The sequence below is a fragment of the Myxine glutinosa genome, chromosome 3 (genome assembly GCF_964187855.1).
Source record: "Myxine glutinosa chromosome 3, kmMyxGlut1.1, whole genome shotgun sequence".
NCBI lineage: Eukaryota > Metazoa > Chordata > Myxini > Myxiniformes > Myxinidae > Myxine > Myxine glutinosa.
This window is the reverse complement of record NC_136263.1, coordinates 62173623-62189460: the sequence shown is the minus strand read 5'-3', so window position 1 is coordinate 62189460 and position 15838 is coordinate 62173623. Positions and strand designations below refer to the sequence as shown.

General features: G+C 42.8%; 1 protein-coding gene across 1 annotated transcript; it reads right to left on the bottom strand.

The window, feature by feature from the left end:
* Window positions 1-57: 57 nt before the first annotated feature.
* SPATA22 (spermatogenesis associated 22) lies at window positions 58-15369 on the bottom strand. The gene is made up of 8 exons (XM_068111513.2): window positions 15279-15369; window positions 15071-15132; window positions 8608-8880; window positions 3857-4058; window positions 1558-1684; window positions 1245-1362; window positions 572-669; window positions 58-457 (listed from the first exon to the last, which is right to left on the bottom strand). The coding sequence occupies exons 2-8, from the start codon at window positions 15099-15101 to the stop codon at window positions 266-268; spliced, it is 1041 nt and encodes a 346-aa protein (XP_067967614.2). The 5' UTR covers window positions 15102-15132; window positions 15279-15369; the 3' UTR covers window positions 58-265.
* Window positions 15370-15838: the final 469 nt, after the last annotated feature.

Genomic DNA, 15838 nt, shown 5'->3' with positions numbered 1-15838 from the left:
TCCCCCCACTAACACACATACACCCTCCCTCCAATTCCCACTCCCACCTCCCTCATAATAAGCACAGGGCTCTTGATCAGAGCACAGGCACTTCTTCTTCAAACAATATTATAACAGTACATTTTCAACCCATGTCAAAACGATGTCAAACTTGTAAATGCCACTCGTCTGTGCCATTTTAATCTATTTATCTCATACAGAAATTCCCATCTAAGCCTTCCTTTCCACCTCTCTATCAAAAGGAGACTAAACGTACCCCAGGGAGCTATGGCTCAGGAACATGACTGCGTAGTCGCTCCAGCACTACCTGGCTAAAGGAGAGCAGTTGAGGCAGTGCAGATTGTTCAGCCGATGAGGCACGACGCACGGAGAAACAATGGAGTCGACCTGACGTACTGTTCCAGGAGCCGACGACACGCTGCAGGAGGCCACGGGTCGGACGATGAAGCAGCCGGTCCTTGGAAAAAGTGGAGAGAATGGTGAGAATGAGAGGTTTCAGAGCAAAATGGCTGAACTATTTAAAAAAAAAAAAAAAGTGGAAATGTAGGGCTGGATCGGAATCTCGACAAACCGTTTCATAGAAGATGGCCTGGACAACATGAGCTCCCTCTCGAAGAGTGAAACTTTTGGCCATCCTATCGACGTCTCTCACAGCCGAGTCCAGCACTCCTGGGGGAAAGAAAGCCTGGCATTTATTTATTCTGTTAGAATTGACGGTTCAGAGTTCTTACATTTTCCTCAAACCATGAACACAAAAGCACCTTTAAACCGCAGTGAAACATCAGGCAGGTATCCACATCACCTTGTCAAAATCAAATGCACATGTCAGACGGCTCAAAGGAGCATTCTGTACCACAATAAATCTTGCTATATCCCATCTATCACGTATGTATGTATATATAATAATATATGTATACATGTATGCAGCAGAAATATCACCCCGTCATGGTGTGTTTTAGCCCAGAAGTGGATGGAGAAACTGAAGCGAGAATTCATTTTTAAAGATATATGTGAACACAAAATAATTAGATTTGAAACTAATTAAATAATTTAACCAGATCACAGAACATGGTTATTTTTTTTCTTCATGATAGTCTTATTTGTCGGGGATTAACACGTATCACGTTGACAAAACCTTCAGTCGTTTTTTGTAAATTTGGTGAATATCGATGCTACAACTACAAACGATTCTTTAATGGCTTGAAAGACAAATGCTCTCTTTCTTTCCTCTGTCACTCTCTCACCAAAAACCTCAAAAATCATGTGTCCATGATCAATGCGTGTCCAGTCGGTGAGGTTGGCAACGGAGATGGTGAGGATACGAAGAGGAGGCTGGGAGGGGGAGGATTTCATGGCTGATCCCTGTGGAATGTACAAGAAGCTTGTTAATAGGATCTTCTGTAATCAGAAGCTACAGTTTAACAAGTCGGTCCAGTCACTTGTGCAATTGAAACGAGACAAAAAAAAGCTACACAATGTGTTGTTACCAAGCAAGAGACAGGTACATAGATAGACGAGGGCAATTGAGATATGCAAGCAGAAGAAAAGTGTGCAAACCTCTGTTGTTTTCAATAGCTGATTCCCTTTTTGCACTGAAGGATCGGAATGAATGGATACAAGGGGTGCAAGAGGACTGGGATGAGATCCATAACAGGGCTGCTTGACTTCGCCGCTGTCGATCGATCTGGGAGGAAATGGACATTCAATAATCCGTTTGTCCGTCCATCCATTCCTTCCTTTCTTCAATGTTTGGGGTATGTTTTCTTTAATTTAATTGAGAAGTTGTTTTTCCTCCAAGGTAAAACTTGAGTGTATAAACCGCAACCTTATTTATTTAGTACAATTCATGGAAGATTTTGTTCATCTCTTTAAAATCTCATAATCCCCAATCCAAAACCATGATCCTTTGTACGCTCCTCATTCGTTAACCGCACCACTATCCCTCCTCCTTCCAAATTTCCAGTTTTCCCTCCTTGGAATTTCCTTCTGTATCCGTCTTGTCCACCCCATGTTCTCCTACCCCCCACTCCTCCCCACACCCATCGTCTGTCCCAGTCCCCCTCTATCTTAGCCTTCATCTCTGCTGTTGGTGTTTCCCCCCTCTCTGCTGCTCCTTTTGCATCCTGTTTTTGTCTGTTACATCCTGATCCATTCAGTGTACTAGCTCTTCCACGAGCTTCGACTGTGTATAAAAAAAATCTACAGTGCCTTCAGAAAGTGTTCATTTCCCTTGACTTTTTCACATTTTGTTGCGTTACGGCCTGAATTAAAAATGGATGAAATGGAGATTTTTATCACTGATCTACACATAATACCCAATAATGTCAAAGTGGCATTTTTTAATTTTATTTTAGAAATGTTTACAAATTAATTTAAAATGAAAAGCTGAAATGTCGAGTCAAGTATTGAACCCCTTTGTTATGACACTCCAAATTGAACTTGGGTGCCTCCAATTTCCTTTGATAATCCTTCAGATGTCTCTACAACTGGATTGGAGTCCACCTGTGGCCAATTAAATTGATTGGACATGATTTTGATTTTTTTTTTTTTTTGAGAAAGAAACCTTTTTAAGGTCCCATGGTTGATGGTGCAAGTCAAAGCAGAAATTCTACCATGAAGTCCAAGGAACTGTCCGTAGATCTCCGAGATAGAACTGTGAGGAAGCAAAGATCTGGGGAAGGGTTAAAACAATTTCTAGAGTGTTGAAAGTTCCCAAGAGCACAGTGAGCTCCATCATTAGGGAATGGAAAGAATATGGAACTAGTGCATTTGGTTAAAACATTAAAATTAAAGTTAAATAACGTTAATTAAACATTAAAAATTAAAATTAAAACATTAAAGAACAAAATTTGCCAGAGAGGTAGTGCATGTGACACGGACGAAATGATTAGATTTTGGTGAAGATCTGAATATAGATTCGGATATGAGGATTTTAAAAATTTTAAAGTGATTCTTCACCATTGGGAGATAGGGCCAAAAAGTAAAAATTGCGGGATATCTCAAAAAGTTATAGATGGATTTGGACGAAACTTGTTGGACAGGCTGTGTGTGTGACAAGGAAGGATCGATTCGATTTTGGTGAAGATCTGAATATGGATTCGGATATGACAGTTATTTAATTTTTTAAGTGATTCTTCACCATTGAGTGATATGGCCAACCAGGCAGAGATATGCTCTCTATTGAGTGCCGTTCTAGTTTCACTTTGTCATTATTGAGTATTTTGTGTAGATCGGTGACAATATTTTAAATATTTAATCCATTTTAAATTCAGGCTGTTCCATGACAAAATGTGAAAAAGTCAAGGGAGCGGTGTAAATACTTTCTGAAGGCACTGTGTATGTACGTGTGTATATATATATATAAATATATAATGTGAATCACTTTCAAAACTACTCTTTTTCTGCATCATATGCTGTCCAGGGCTATTATTATTACAAGGATCGGTCCACATTCGATGGGCAATTTATAATGCTGATATTTTCACATAGTGATACTTTCTTCTAGAACAGTATTGTACATTTGAAAATGTTTGGGACATACTGTAACCATATTTGGCCTTGCTGGACCATACTGTGTTTTATGACGTAAAAAACGCCAAGTGATCACATTTGAAGTTTTCATCACATACAATACATAGCCATATATGTATTAGCTCCATTATATTGTAGAAAGAGATATCATTGTCTCAAACTACCGTAATCATCATTCATTCATTCACTTGCCCACCATCTACAGGTATTTTTCTCCTTCATTAATTTATAAGTACCTTTATTAACTAAATCACAAGCTTATCAAACCACATTACTTTTTTCAACAACAGACATTAATTATTAATCTCTGCTTCCCTTCCATCACCTCTTCGGCTGCAATGAGGAATGTGGTGAGAGAGAGATTGGAGGTTGAGGCACAGGGGGATAAACCTGTGGTTTGTTTTTGCCCCTGTAGTGCAGGTTGCTCAGGGTTGAGGGTCTTGTGTGAATACCCCACGATTGAGCCTGTCCCCGAGGCCAGGAGGGGTGACTTGAGGTATGACTCACAGGGAATGTCGAGATTTCATCTGTGATGTGGAAGAGGTTGGATGTAATGATGAAAATGTAACCACTGATTATAACATGTTCTTACGCACCTTAACATCAACTTGGGATTCAGGCATTGCAATAGACACAAAACATCAAGTTATGATAGGCGGTTGGGAGTGATATCCTGAGAATCCACAATGTTTTCCAAGCTCCTATTGTATCACACAACGTTTCGGCCAGAAACACAGGGTTAACCATGCCCTCACGAGGCTTTCTCGAGAGCAAGTTCCCTGTTCACCTCCTCATGGATATACCCAAGGTGGAGGGGATGGACCGAATCAGCTGCCATAATTAGCTGACCAATCACAAAGTTATGTTGCGAGACCTCATGACATTCAGCCAATATGAACATCAGTCAGTGGCAAGCTTGTGTTATCAGTGCTTTGCATCTGTTAAAGAGGTACATTAAATTACATTATGTAAACTTTGTTGTCCATGTGTTAGATCCAAAAATACCATTATGTCCCACTGGCTATCGCAGCATCTCCTAGTGTATTTGTTTTTAAGCAGACCATACATTCGTGGCCAAAAATATTGGCACCCTTGCACTTTTTTCAAATAATGCACCATTTCGTCCAGAAAATTGTTGAAATTAAAAATATTTTGTATCCACATCTGTATTTCTTTGGTTTGCAGTCGAACAAAACAAAAAAGGCTGAAAAAAATCACTAAATCTTAGCTTATTCCACACAGAAATCCTAAAATGGCCCTGACAATGTTATTGGCACCTTTTAGAAGTTGTTAGAAATAATTAGATGTCAAGCAGGTGATTCCCCTCTACTTTGGAATTGAACTCACCTGTGGTGAGTTGCAGTGCCTGCAATATAAAAATCACTCATTCAACCAGTTTGAATGGAGAAAATGAGTCATTCTGCTATTTTGTGTCACTGTGTGTAGCACAATGAGCATGCAGAAAAGAAAGAAAACAAGAGAATTGTCTGAGGAGGTCAGACACAAGATTGTAGCCAAGCATGGACAATCTCGAGGTGGAGAAATGAAATGAAATGGTGGAGAAAGCACCTCAATCTGCCAAACAGATTCAAGCTGACCTTCAGACAAACGACAGTTTCAATTCGCACCATCCGTCGCCAACTCAATGAAAGGGCGTTCTATGGTAGGAGACCCAGGAGGACCCCACTGCTGAGAGAGAGACAGAACAAAGCCTGACTGGAGTTTCCAAAACACACCTGAACAAGCCAAAATCCTTCTGGGAGAATGTCCTGTGGACAAATGAGACCAAATTAGAGCTTTTTTGCTAAAGCACCTCATCTCTATGTTTGCAGAAAACAAAATGAAGCCTTCAAAGAAAAGAACACCTTCCCTACAGTCAAACATGGAGGAGGTTCAGTGATGTTTTGGGATTTCTGTGCTGCCTCTGGTACTGGGTGCCTTAAATGTGTGCATGGCATCATGAAATCAGGAGATTACCAAGGTATTTTGGAGCGCAATGTTCAACCCAGTGTCAGAAATATGGGTCTCTGTCGAAGGTCATGGGTCTTGCAGCAGAACAATGACCCCAAACACACTTCAAAAAGCACCCAGGAATGGTTCAAGACAAAATGCTGGACTTCTGAAGTGGCCAGCAATGACTCCAGATCTAAATCCCATTGAACACCTGTGTGGGGAGATCTGAAAACAGCAGTTGGGAGAAGGCACCCTTCAAATCTGGGAGAACTGGAGCAGTTTGCACAAGAAGAGTGGGCCAAACTGCAAGTGGAGAGGTGGAGGAAGCTCATTCATGGCTATAGGAAGTGCTTGTCTGCAGTTATTTTGTCCAAAGTATGTGCTACCAAATATTAAGTCGAGGGTGTCAATAATTTTGTCAATTGTTACGTGCTCCTCCCCGACCCCCTGGTCACGGTGTACCTCCGAGCCCCGAGAGGAGTCACGGCAGAAAGATGTGTTATTCTGTATGTCAAAGATCAATGGAGAAGCCACCCCAATTGTTACTCACAAACAAATATTGTATTAAGATCACACAAGAATAACAGTACAACAATAATAGCAATCAAAAGTACAATCAATATATATCCTATGATGGTACCATCAGTTTCATAACATATAACTCACTGTGCTCCAAGTGAGTGAACCAAGAACATTTCCAATGTCTCTAATCCCTGGCTTCAAGCCAAAGTTGATTCGCTCCAGCGATCGTCAGATCAATGTCCAATCGAGACCAGAATCCCGTTCGGTTGGCAGTTACAATCCTGCTGCCACAGCTGTGCAAAGGTGCCCTCAAGGCGACTGGGAAATCCAAAGGCGCTCTCCAGGCGACGGGGAAATCACACCCTCGGGTATGGACGTTCTACAGCTCACAGTCGGCGACACGCAGACTTTCCACTCAAAAGCCACGTCACACACACACACCCCAGATCGACGTCTGAATGCGGTGAAAATGGTCGAAATGAGACGAAACCGTGAGCGAAGCGCAAGTCCTGCGCGAGTCAAAATGGCCGACGGCCCAGTCTCGTGGCGCAACAGCACGACGATGATTCTCTCCTGAATCGATCGCAAAACCTGACACGCAGGTTAATCTGTCACAGCGATAACCACTCTGTCGCAGGAATCCCTTTCCTGGGAAACCTGAAAGTTCGCTAGTGACTGTTGTTCGCCAACGTTCGCTCCAGACCGCAAAGCAACGATCTCTTCTTCCTCTTCGTCGTCCGGTTCCCGATCCGGTTTCCGATTTCTTTTTAACACTAACTTTTTTACCTTTTGAAAACAGTTCATAAACAAGAAACCTTTTGAAAACAATAATAGTACATGGAACCAGAAATGTTTCAAGTGGATGAAAACCACAACAACGGAAGTGACGAATCCATAACACAATGCCATATCTTTTTATTTTCTGATTTAAAAGGATATATTAAGTTCTGAATCAAAAACAAAGATTTTGTAATATTAACAGTGAAATAAATAATTGTGGAGACCAAATACTTTTGTCAATTTCAACTTATTTTTAGAGAAAATTGTGAGTTATTTGAAAAAAGTGCAAGGGTGCCAATATTTTTGGCCACGACTGTATAGCCTATTATAAAGTAAGAAAACACGCTCTCTCTCTGATAGAGACTAGCTTTATATAATGGCGTGTGGACTGCAACTTCTGAACAAGATGGTACCACACTTGAAAGTCACCAATGCATGCCAGAGCCTAAACTGAAAATGGATGAACTAAATACTTTTCCTCACAGATATGTGTCTAGTGGTTGCCGCAGACTTCTAATCCAGCAGGACTATTCCCATGTCGTTTATCAAACAAAATTACACCAATTTAACTCTCGGGAGCCCGAATGAACCCAATTGTTTGTGCAACAAAATGGCGAGAGGAAGAGGTACAACGTTCCTAACAAAATAAATAATTTATTACACATAGAAACGAAATAAAACCACAGCAATTTACACCATATAACGCCTATCTTCCTTGGAGAACACAGACACACACACGTTGAAAGGTTGGACCTGTAACCATGGTAGGCCACACTGCAAGCATAACATGACAGCTGCAGGAGATCGTAGCAGGTCAAGACTACATGCTGGAAAGAATGGTGGTTGGAGAACGCACGGCCCACAGGATCAAACTGAACCACATCCTCGGTGTGAAACAACCACCTGGATGTACTTCCTTCTCCCAGCCGCTCTCCATGGTTCTGCGAACGATCTGTCAGTCGTTCTTCTCCGCATGCCGTTCCGCTCACCCTCCTTCTGACTTGCAGAGCTAGGTATTTACCCACTCCCCCCCATCCCGAGGATTTCCGCCCATCACCACCCGAGGCATTCCACAAATCAAGCAGCACTACGGGGGCAAACCACGTGTCTGCCTCAAGGCCTTTGAACAACGAGAGACGAGATGCCGTAACCGAGCTACATACACAATCCTGTGCCATTTGCAGGTAACAATTTACATAGATCCTTACTTTACACAAACATTTAATACAAAATAAGCTCTAAAACTGTGTGTGAATGTACATAGATAGCATCTTGGGTCTTAAAATAAGTACTGAAGCATGGTGTTGGCTTAATGGTTAAGGTGGCTGGCTTAAGATCCTAAGGTCTTGCGTTCAAGCTCCTGTCATACCATTGAATTAACATCAGGTACGTCAACTCAACCTGTCATCCTTCTGAGGTTGGCAAAATGGGTACCAGCTAGCTCATAAGGGGGCACTGCATCAGCGGCATAGCCACGCCCCCAGAAAATGATGCAGCCAATCACCCACAGGCTGCATACAAATAAATAAATAAGTACTTCCCTTCCACCATAAACATAACTATAGATATTATACACATTTACTAAAAAATTCCAAATTCATAAAAATGAAAAGAGTTGCAGATGGAAAGAGTTATGGGTAAGGAGCACAGACTGCCACTTACAAGGTTAAGGCAAACAGAAAAAGAGAGACGAGAGGACAAGCAGAAAATAAAATGTGTACAGCAAAGTCAATGTGCAGAATTTCATTTCAAGACCTCCTACCAAATCACACTGGTACTGCAAATAAATAATGAAATGGGTCCATATGTATGCGGTTTTACTTTTGGTGAGAGGGGCAGTGAGACCTTGTTCAGCCCACTCTGGAGGGAAGTTTGGAGGAAGGTTACATGGAAAAGAAGGTCGAGGACCAGACTGCGGGGATGGGACGACGAAGGGATGTGGAGCAGCAGGATTAACACACGTTGAAGATGACAGTGCATGTGAAAAAGAATTAGGATTGGTGGAGGTGTGAGGAGGCATCGAGTCTGCAGGTTCAGAGGTCACTGGGTATCGAGAGCGCTTTCGGTTCTGAAACAGTGGGATGAGAGGCAGCCCTGTGATGGGACACAAAGAGAGAGCCAGTGAAACAAAGCTAAGATTGGGATTAATCGTTTACACACTTAGTTTCACTCCTTCAAGTGAAAATCAGACCGGAAAAACAAATCTTTCTGAAATCGTGTTAAGCACTGCGAAGGAACAGGTATTATCGAGGTGGCATTATCAAAGACCTTGGTTGCTATGAGTCAATCACAATAATATAGATTTCTGTCTCACCTGGTTCAGCTTTGTGATTCACTTTCACAGAGGTACGCACACTCGTATTTAAGCTATTAAGACTTGATTTGAATCCAGACCCAGCTATAAACTGTCATCCATCAGTGTGTTTGCCATCCATTGGATGGACATTAATCTTGGTGTTCCGCCTGCCGGTATTAGTTGGTGGACTTTAAGGCCAAGTAAAATAAATTATTAGTCTATTGCCCAGGCTTTTAAAAAAAAGGAAGGGCCATTTTTTGATATTTTCCAAATTTTTTCTTTCTTCCAGATGGCCACCACGTGGTGAAGTCGACCATACCAAAGACTAGCACTACCACCAACACACATCCCATATACTATTAAAATGACTGGTCATACACTACCGGTCAAAAGTTTTAGAACACCTCAATTTTTCCAGTTTTTATTGAAATTTACGCAGTTTAATGTCTCAATGTACTCTGAAATTAAGCATAGAACAAATAAACAATTGGAGATGAAAAACAAATCATAGAATCATTTTGTTAAACAAAATTTAATTTTAAAATATTGACTCAGCAAAGTCGCCACCTTTTGCAGATATAACCGCCGAACACACTCGTAGCATTCTTTCTACAATGGAAATCAAATATTGTTCGGGAAGTTCTTCCCAACACTGTTGCAGAAGTTCCCACAAATGTTTTGCACTTTTCGGTTGCTTTGCTTTCACCCTTCTGTCCAGTTCATCCCAAACCAGCTCGATGGGGTTTAAGTCTGGAGAGTGTGCTGGCCATTCCATGATTTGAAGCCTACCGTCTTGTTCTTTTCCTCGAAGGTAGTTTTGACATAGCCTGGAGGTGTGTTGAGGGTCATTATCTTGCTGTAGGATGAACCCCTGACCAACTAGGCGTATACCAGAGGGTATTGCATGGCGCTGCAAAATGCTGTGGTAGCCCTTTTGGTTCAGGGTGCCAGTCACTCTGTGCAGGTCGCCGACTCTGGATCCAGCAAAAGAGCCCCAGACCATCACGCTTCCTCCTCCATGTTTGACAGTTGGTGTGACACATTGAGGAACCATCCTTTCGCCTACTCGACGGCGTACAAAAACCCTGCGTGATGAACCAAAGATTTCAAATTTTGATCAATCGGCCCATAAGACCTTCTTCCAGTCTTCAGTAGTCCACTGGCGGTGCTTCATGGCCCAGGCAAACCTCTTTTTCTTATTTTGCCATCTCAGCAATGGCTTTCTTACTGCCACTCAACCTGTCAAACCTGCAGCTCGAAGTCTTCTCTTCACAGTTCAAACTGAGACTTGCTTACTTTGACCAGTGTTAAGCTGTGCTTGAAGCAGTTGTCCTGTGAGCCGCCTATCACGCAAGGTGTTGACTCTGAGAAACTTGTCTTCTGATTCTGTTGTGGCTTTGGGTCTGCCAGACCTCTTTCTGTCAGAGTTTCCTCCAGTTTCCAATATACTACTTCCTGCAGTGCAATATTGTCCAAATAATGCTTCAGAGGGTGTAATAACAGCCTGTTCCAATACTGCTTTTATACAGACATGGGGTTTGTAATCAAGTAATCAGCAGAGGTTGGGACACCTGTAGGAATTGTTTGCATCAACTTTCAAGGCTTAATTTACTTATATTGCTGCAGAACAGCTGTAAGCTGTTAACCCGTTACTTGTTCCATGAAGAAGGCCTTTTTTTTTTTACAATATAACTGTGCAATTTACATTATTTTCCCGTTTTTGCTAACCTAAACTTTTAAATCTCGACCAGTTTACTGCTTACCTTTGTACCATTTCAGGTTATTCACTGGACATTAAACTGCGTAAATTTCAATAAAAACTGCAAAAATTGAGGTGTTCTAAAACTTTAGACCGGTAGTGTATATGTGATACATCAACATCTACTGCAGCAGTGGCAAAGTCGGCTGTACTGTGCGCTTATATGTACTGAACCGATACTAGATATGTGTGGACTTGCGCTATTGGCCTGAGCTGTCTGGTAGTTGTTGCCGATGGGAGATTTCTGATCGAACCCCCCATTTGCAAACTCGTTCAAAATATACCCGATTATGGGTTCCGTCGAACACCATACAAACGTACCATGGCTTCAAAAACTTTCTGCCAGCCTTCCAGATGCACACACAGATGAAGACCATTTTTAAGACATAGGTCTACTGTGCTTCATCAGTAGATCAATTAAAACTACCGAGGAAGTTTGTTCTCGAGATCGATAACGTGCAGGCTATCGCTAGAGCTAGCTAGCCAACTGGACTGTACCAGTGTACCCGTTACGTACATGTCTCGAAAAATACATTCACTGAGCGAGTGATGCGGCGTGATTAATTGTATTTACAGATGAGATTTATTTCATTTGCGTGAGCGCTAGGCCTATAGGGACTGCACATATATATATCTGGAGAGAAATTAGTAAATATCAAAAAAGGAGGCACCTGTCAAAAAGGAAGTAGTTGGGGACAAGAAACTAATCATTTATTTTACTTGGCCTAAAAGATCCCAGTGTCCTTCTCGAAGAGTAGGCTAGCCATCTCAAGCGCCATGGCCAAATTAAAAATTCCTACCCTGAGTTTGCGTCAGCAGTAACTGCTTTGGCAGCACCCTCGCTCTCCATATGTTATGATGATGACCTATTATCTGATAATGAAGATGATAATCGCACTTTCACTTTACAACCCTCTACTCTACGTTTAAATATATTTTCCAAAAAATATTACCCCCTATCTTTCCCCACCCCTCTTAAAAGGAAAGCTGCAGATGGGTTGAAGAAAGTCATACAATGTACAGCAGTGTATATAGTCTGGTCTTCAGGATGTTGGACCCAAACAGAGCACGAAAACAGAAATGTGTGCTTTATGCTTAAGTGGTTCCACTACAAGAGGCACTGGATGTAGGGGAACGCAAAATCGGATTGGGAACCAAAAAACCCACAAAAAGCAACGTCTGTTTGTTCGTTATTGTTTTTTTTTGTTTTTTTTTTGTTTTTTTTGTATACTGAATCGAGGCTCGTGAAAGAGCTAACATTTATTTCACAAACAAATCAACCAGACAAACAAAATATACAAAAGAGGGAGTGGAAGCCAAGATGGGGAGAGAAGGGGAAGCACACAACCACAACATTTGAGAGCAGGGAGAAGTGTGGGAGGGAGAGGGCTTGGGGGCAGGAGGCGTGGGAAGGGGAGGGGGGGGGGGGGGAGAGAGGAGAGTTTGGTTTGACTTCTCGATGCATTTCTAAACCGCTGTACGGAATGAGTTGAAAACTGAGGGTGGTACTCGCAATGGGATTGGGAAGCCTTTAGCAGGCGAAAAAAAAAATCATAGCGCAGGTGTTCAGGGTGGGAGACGGACCCTAATCGTGTATCTTATAGCACCACCTGGTGGAAGCCAGAATTACAAATCAGCGTGCTGTATTAAATAAGGCAGTTATTTGTATGTATGATTGTATGTACATGAAGTGGACAAAAAAATGGAAACACCAATGCGAAGTCACTTAATAGGGCATTGGACCACCATGTGTGGCCAAGCATGTGCCATGGCACAAAGTCCACCAGAGTCTGGAAATCTGCAGCAGGGATGCGGCAGCCCATCAACTCACCTGTTTGATGGAGGTGGAAAATGCTATCTCAGGTGTCATTCCAGAATATCCCCTAAATGCTTAATTGGGTTTAGATCTGGTGACTGAGAAGACCATGACATATGGATAACATCAGTGTCATGCTCATCAAACCATTGGGTGGCCACGTGTGCTCTGTGGGGAGTGAGGGGTCTCCTCTTGCAGCCGTGCTAGCCATAATTATGGGCAACCAGGCCGGTGCAGCATTTTTATACATGAACATAAGCATGCTGGGATGTTATTTGCTTTCTTAACACATGGACCACACCTATGTGGAAGCCGTGGCTTGGTGCCCCAGGTTCACCCAGATGTTTCCATTTTTAAGCGGTGATGCCACTTCAATATTTGGCTATGTCCGTCTGCCCTAAAATGAAGAAGAACCTTTCTAAACCGCTGTATTTAATTCTAAAGGGTTCTAAAGGTTGATTCTAAAGGTTCATTATAATGGGTTCTAGAATATATATCTAAAGGGTAATTCTAAAGAGTTATAAAGGGTAATTCTTAAAGGTTTCGTTCGTTTCTAGGCTTTCCTATTTAATATTTAAAATGCCAAACTGAACTGCTTCCTTTGGACACGGTTGCGATTTTTTTTATCTACTACCTGTATGTGTATGTATCTATCTATATAGTATCTCAAAATCGCAGAAAAAACGACTGGCCCGATCTCTACCAAATTTTGCATACGTTTTGGTAGCACCCATGGTTAGGTAATGGGCAAAAATTATGGTTCATGGCCACATGGGTCCTGTGGAGGGCGGGGAGAGAGAGGGGTTCGACTACTTAAGATTGCTTCACCCCCTCCCTAATTTTGCTTCCCCATCTCCCTAATTTTGCTTCCCCATTTCCCTAATTTTGCCATAATTTTGCTTTCCTCCTCCCCCCTCTAGAATTTTGCTTAACTCTACTCCTAATTTTTCTTCTCCAACTGCCCCCCCCCCCTCCTAATTTTGCTTCTGCAGCCCCCCCCCAAATTCGGCCCAGCCCACCCTAACTTTTCCTCTCCAAACCCCCCACCCACCCACCCACCCTCCTAATTTTGTTTCTCCAATACCTCCCCCAAGTTTTGGAGCCCTCCCCCCAAAATTTGCTCCTCCAACACCTACCCCCCTCCCCAATTTTGCTTCTCCAACCCCTTATTTTGTTTCTCCAGCCCCTCCCAAACATTGCTTCTCAAAACATCCCCCCCCCCTAAATTTGCTTCTCCAACATCCCCCCCCCCTAAATTTGCTTCTCCAACATCCCCCCTCCCCCCAAAATTTGCTCCTCCAACACCTACCCCCCCCCCCCAAAATTTGCTCCTCCAACACCTACCCCCCTCCCCAATTTTGCTTCTCCAACCCCTTATTTTGTTTCTCCAGCCCCTCCCAAACATTGCTTCTCAAAACATCCCCCCCCCCTAAATTTGCTTCTCCAACATCCCCCCCCCCTAAATTTGCTTCTCCAACATCCCCCCTCCCACCAAAATTTGCTCCTCCAACACCTACCCCCCCCCCCCCCCAAATTTTGCTTCTCCAACCCCTTATTTTGTTTCTCCAGCCCCTCCCAAACATTGCTTCTCAAAACATCCCCCCCCCTAAATTTGCTTCTCCAACATCCCCCCTCCCCCCAAAATTTGCTCCTCCAACACCTACCCCCCTCCCCAATTTTGCTTCTCCAACCCCTTATTTTGTTTCTCCAGCCCCTCCCAAACATTGCTTCTCAAAACATCCCCCCCCCCCCCTAAATTTGCTTCTCCAACATCCCCCCTCCCCCTAAATTTGCTTCGCCAACATCCCCCCACCCCCATAATTTTGCTTCTCCAACACCCTCCCTCCCCCCTCACAAATTTTGCTTCCTTCCTCCCAATTATACATGATTGCATGTGCTTGCGCACACATCCTCATCCTTAGAAGTAGAGCAGTTTTTGTCCGTGTTTGTAATTTATTGTCCCTCGAGTATTATTGGGTCAGCGTCTCGTATAGTAATAATAATAAAGGGTTATAAATGTCGAGTTCCATTTTAAAATGTCCGGGCAGCGGCGACTTGTGGAAGACACCATGTGATCCTCAACGTCCCTCAACGAAATTCTGGCAAACGTAGTGACTTGGTGAACGTCCGTCCGAGGGACGTTTGTGAGGCAACATCCTAAACCTGCAAATCACCAGAGAATAATTTTACAATCGTGTGGGGATTGAACCCGAGAAACACAACATCCTTGATATTTCGCCAGCCCGTGTGTGACGACAATGTCACGATAAAGCACTGCGGTTAAAAGAAGGTTAAAGGCGGCCATATAAGGCAGGTTTTCCTATTGCAACATACATCTCCCGATGTGATAGAATGCCAACCGCACTGAGGTAAACGAACGTAAATAAAGGTAAGTTAGGGAGAAAAGTCTCACCAGAGCTGATGCCTCTGTTGGAAAAATTCATTTTCGTTTTTTTTCATCAAATCCTTTTTTTCCTGTGGAAATGTAGAAATTTTAATAAAACGCGGTATGTCGGTGGATTTCACATCAAACTTCACATAAAAAATAAACTAATCTGCTAATGTTTTCATTTCTTCACACACAAAACCTTTTCTTTGAAATCCCAATCTTAGTACGGTACCTCATATCAGATTGTATGTCGTCTCAAAAGAATAAAACACGAACCACCGTGAGGGGAGAAGAAAACCCTTCCCGCCCTGATTTGGAAATCTCCGTACCGGAAGTGCGCCGGGTTCTTCTTCTTCTTAAGGGGTTTATGGCGTTTTCAGAGCCGCGAGGCTCCTCTATACACGCCATCCGCCTGAACATCACTGTGTTGCAAAAATATATATAGATTTAAAAGGAGGCCTGTGGGACATCCATAGAACTATATAGGTCTCCAAAACGCTTTCAAAAAGTTTAGGACCGCCTTGCACAAACGAGGATGCTTCTGGTTTAAATGACCAAAATTGACGGGCAGGTCAGACCCACCGACCTCCTCTCTAACGATTTTAAATAGAAGCAACCTCGGTCCGTCATATTGGCGGCATACAATAAATACGTGGGATAAATCTTCGGGTGCCATACAGGCGTCGCAAGTCCCTGAAGGGTGACACCCTATCAGTATCACGTGAAGATACGCATTAAGTCGAGAGTGCGCGAGTCTAAGCCTGGAGAGAACCACCTGGTCTCTGTGGGACA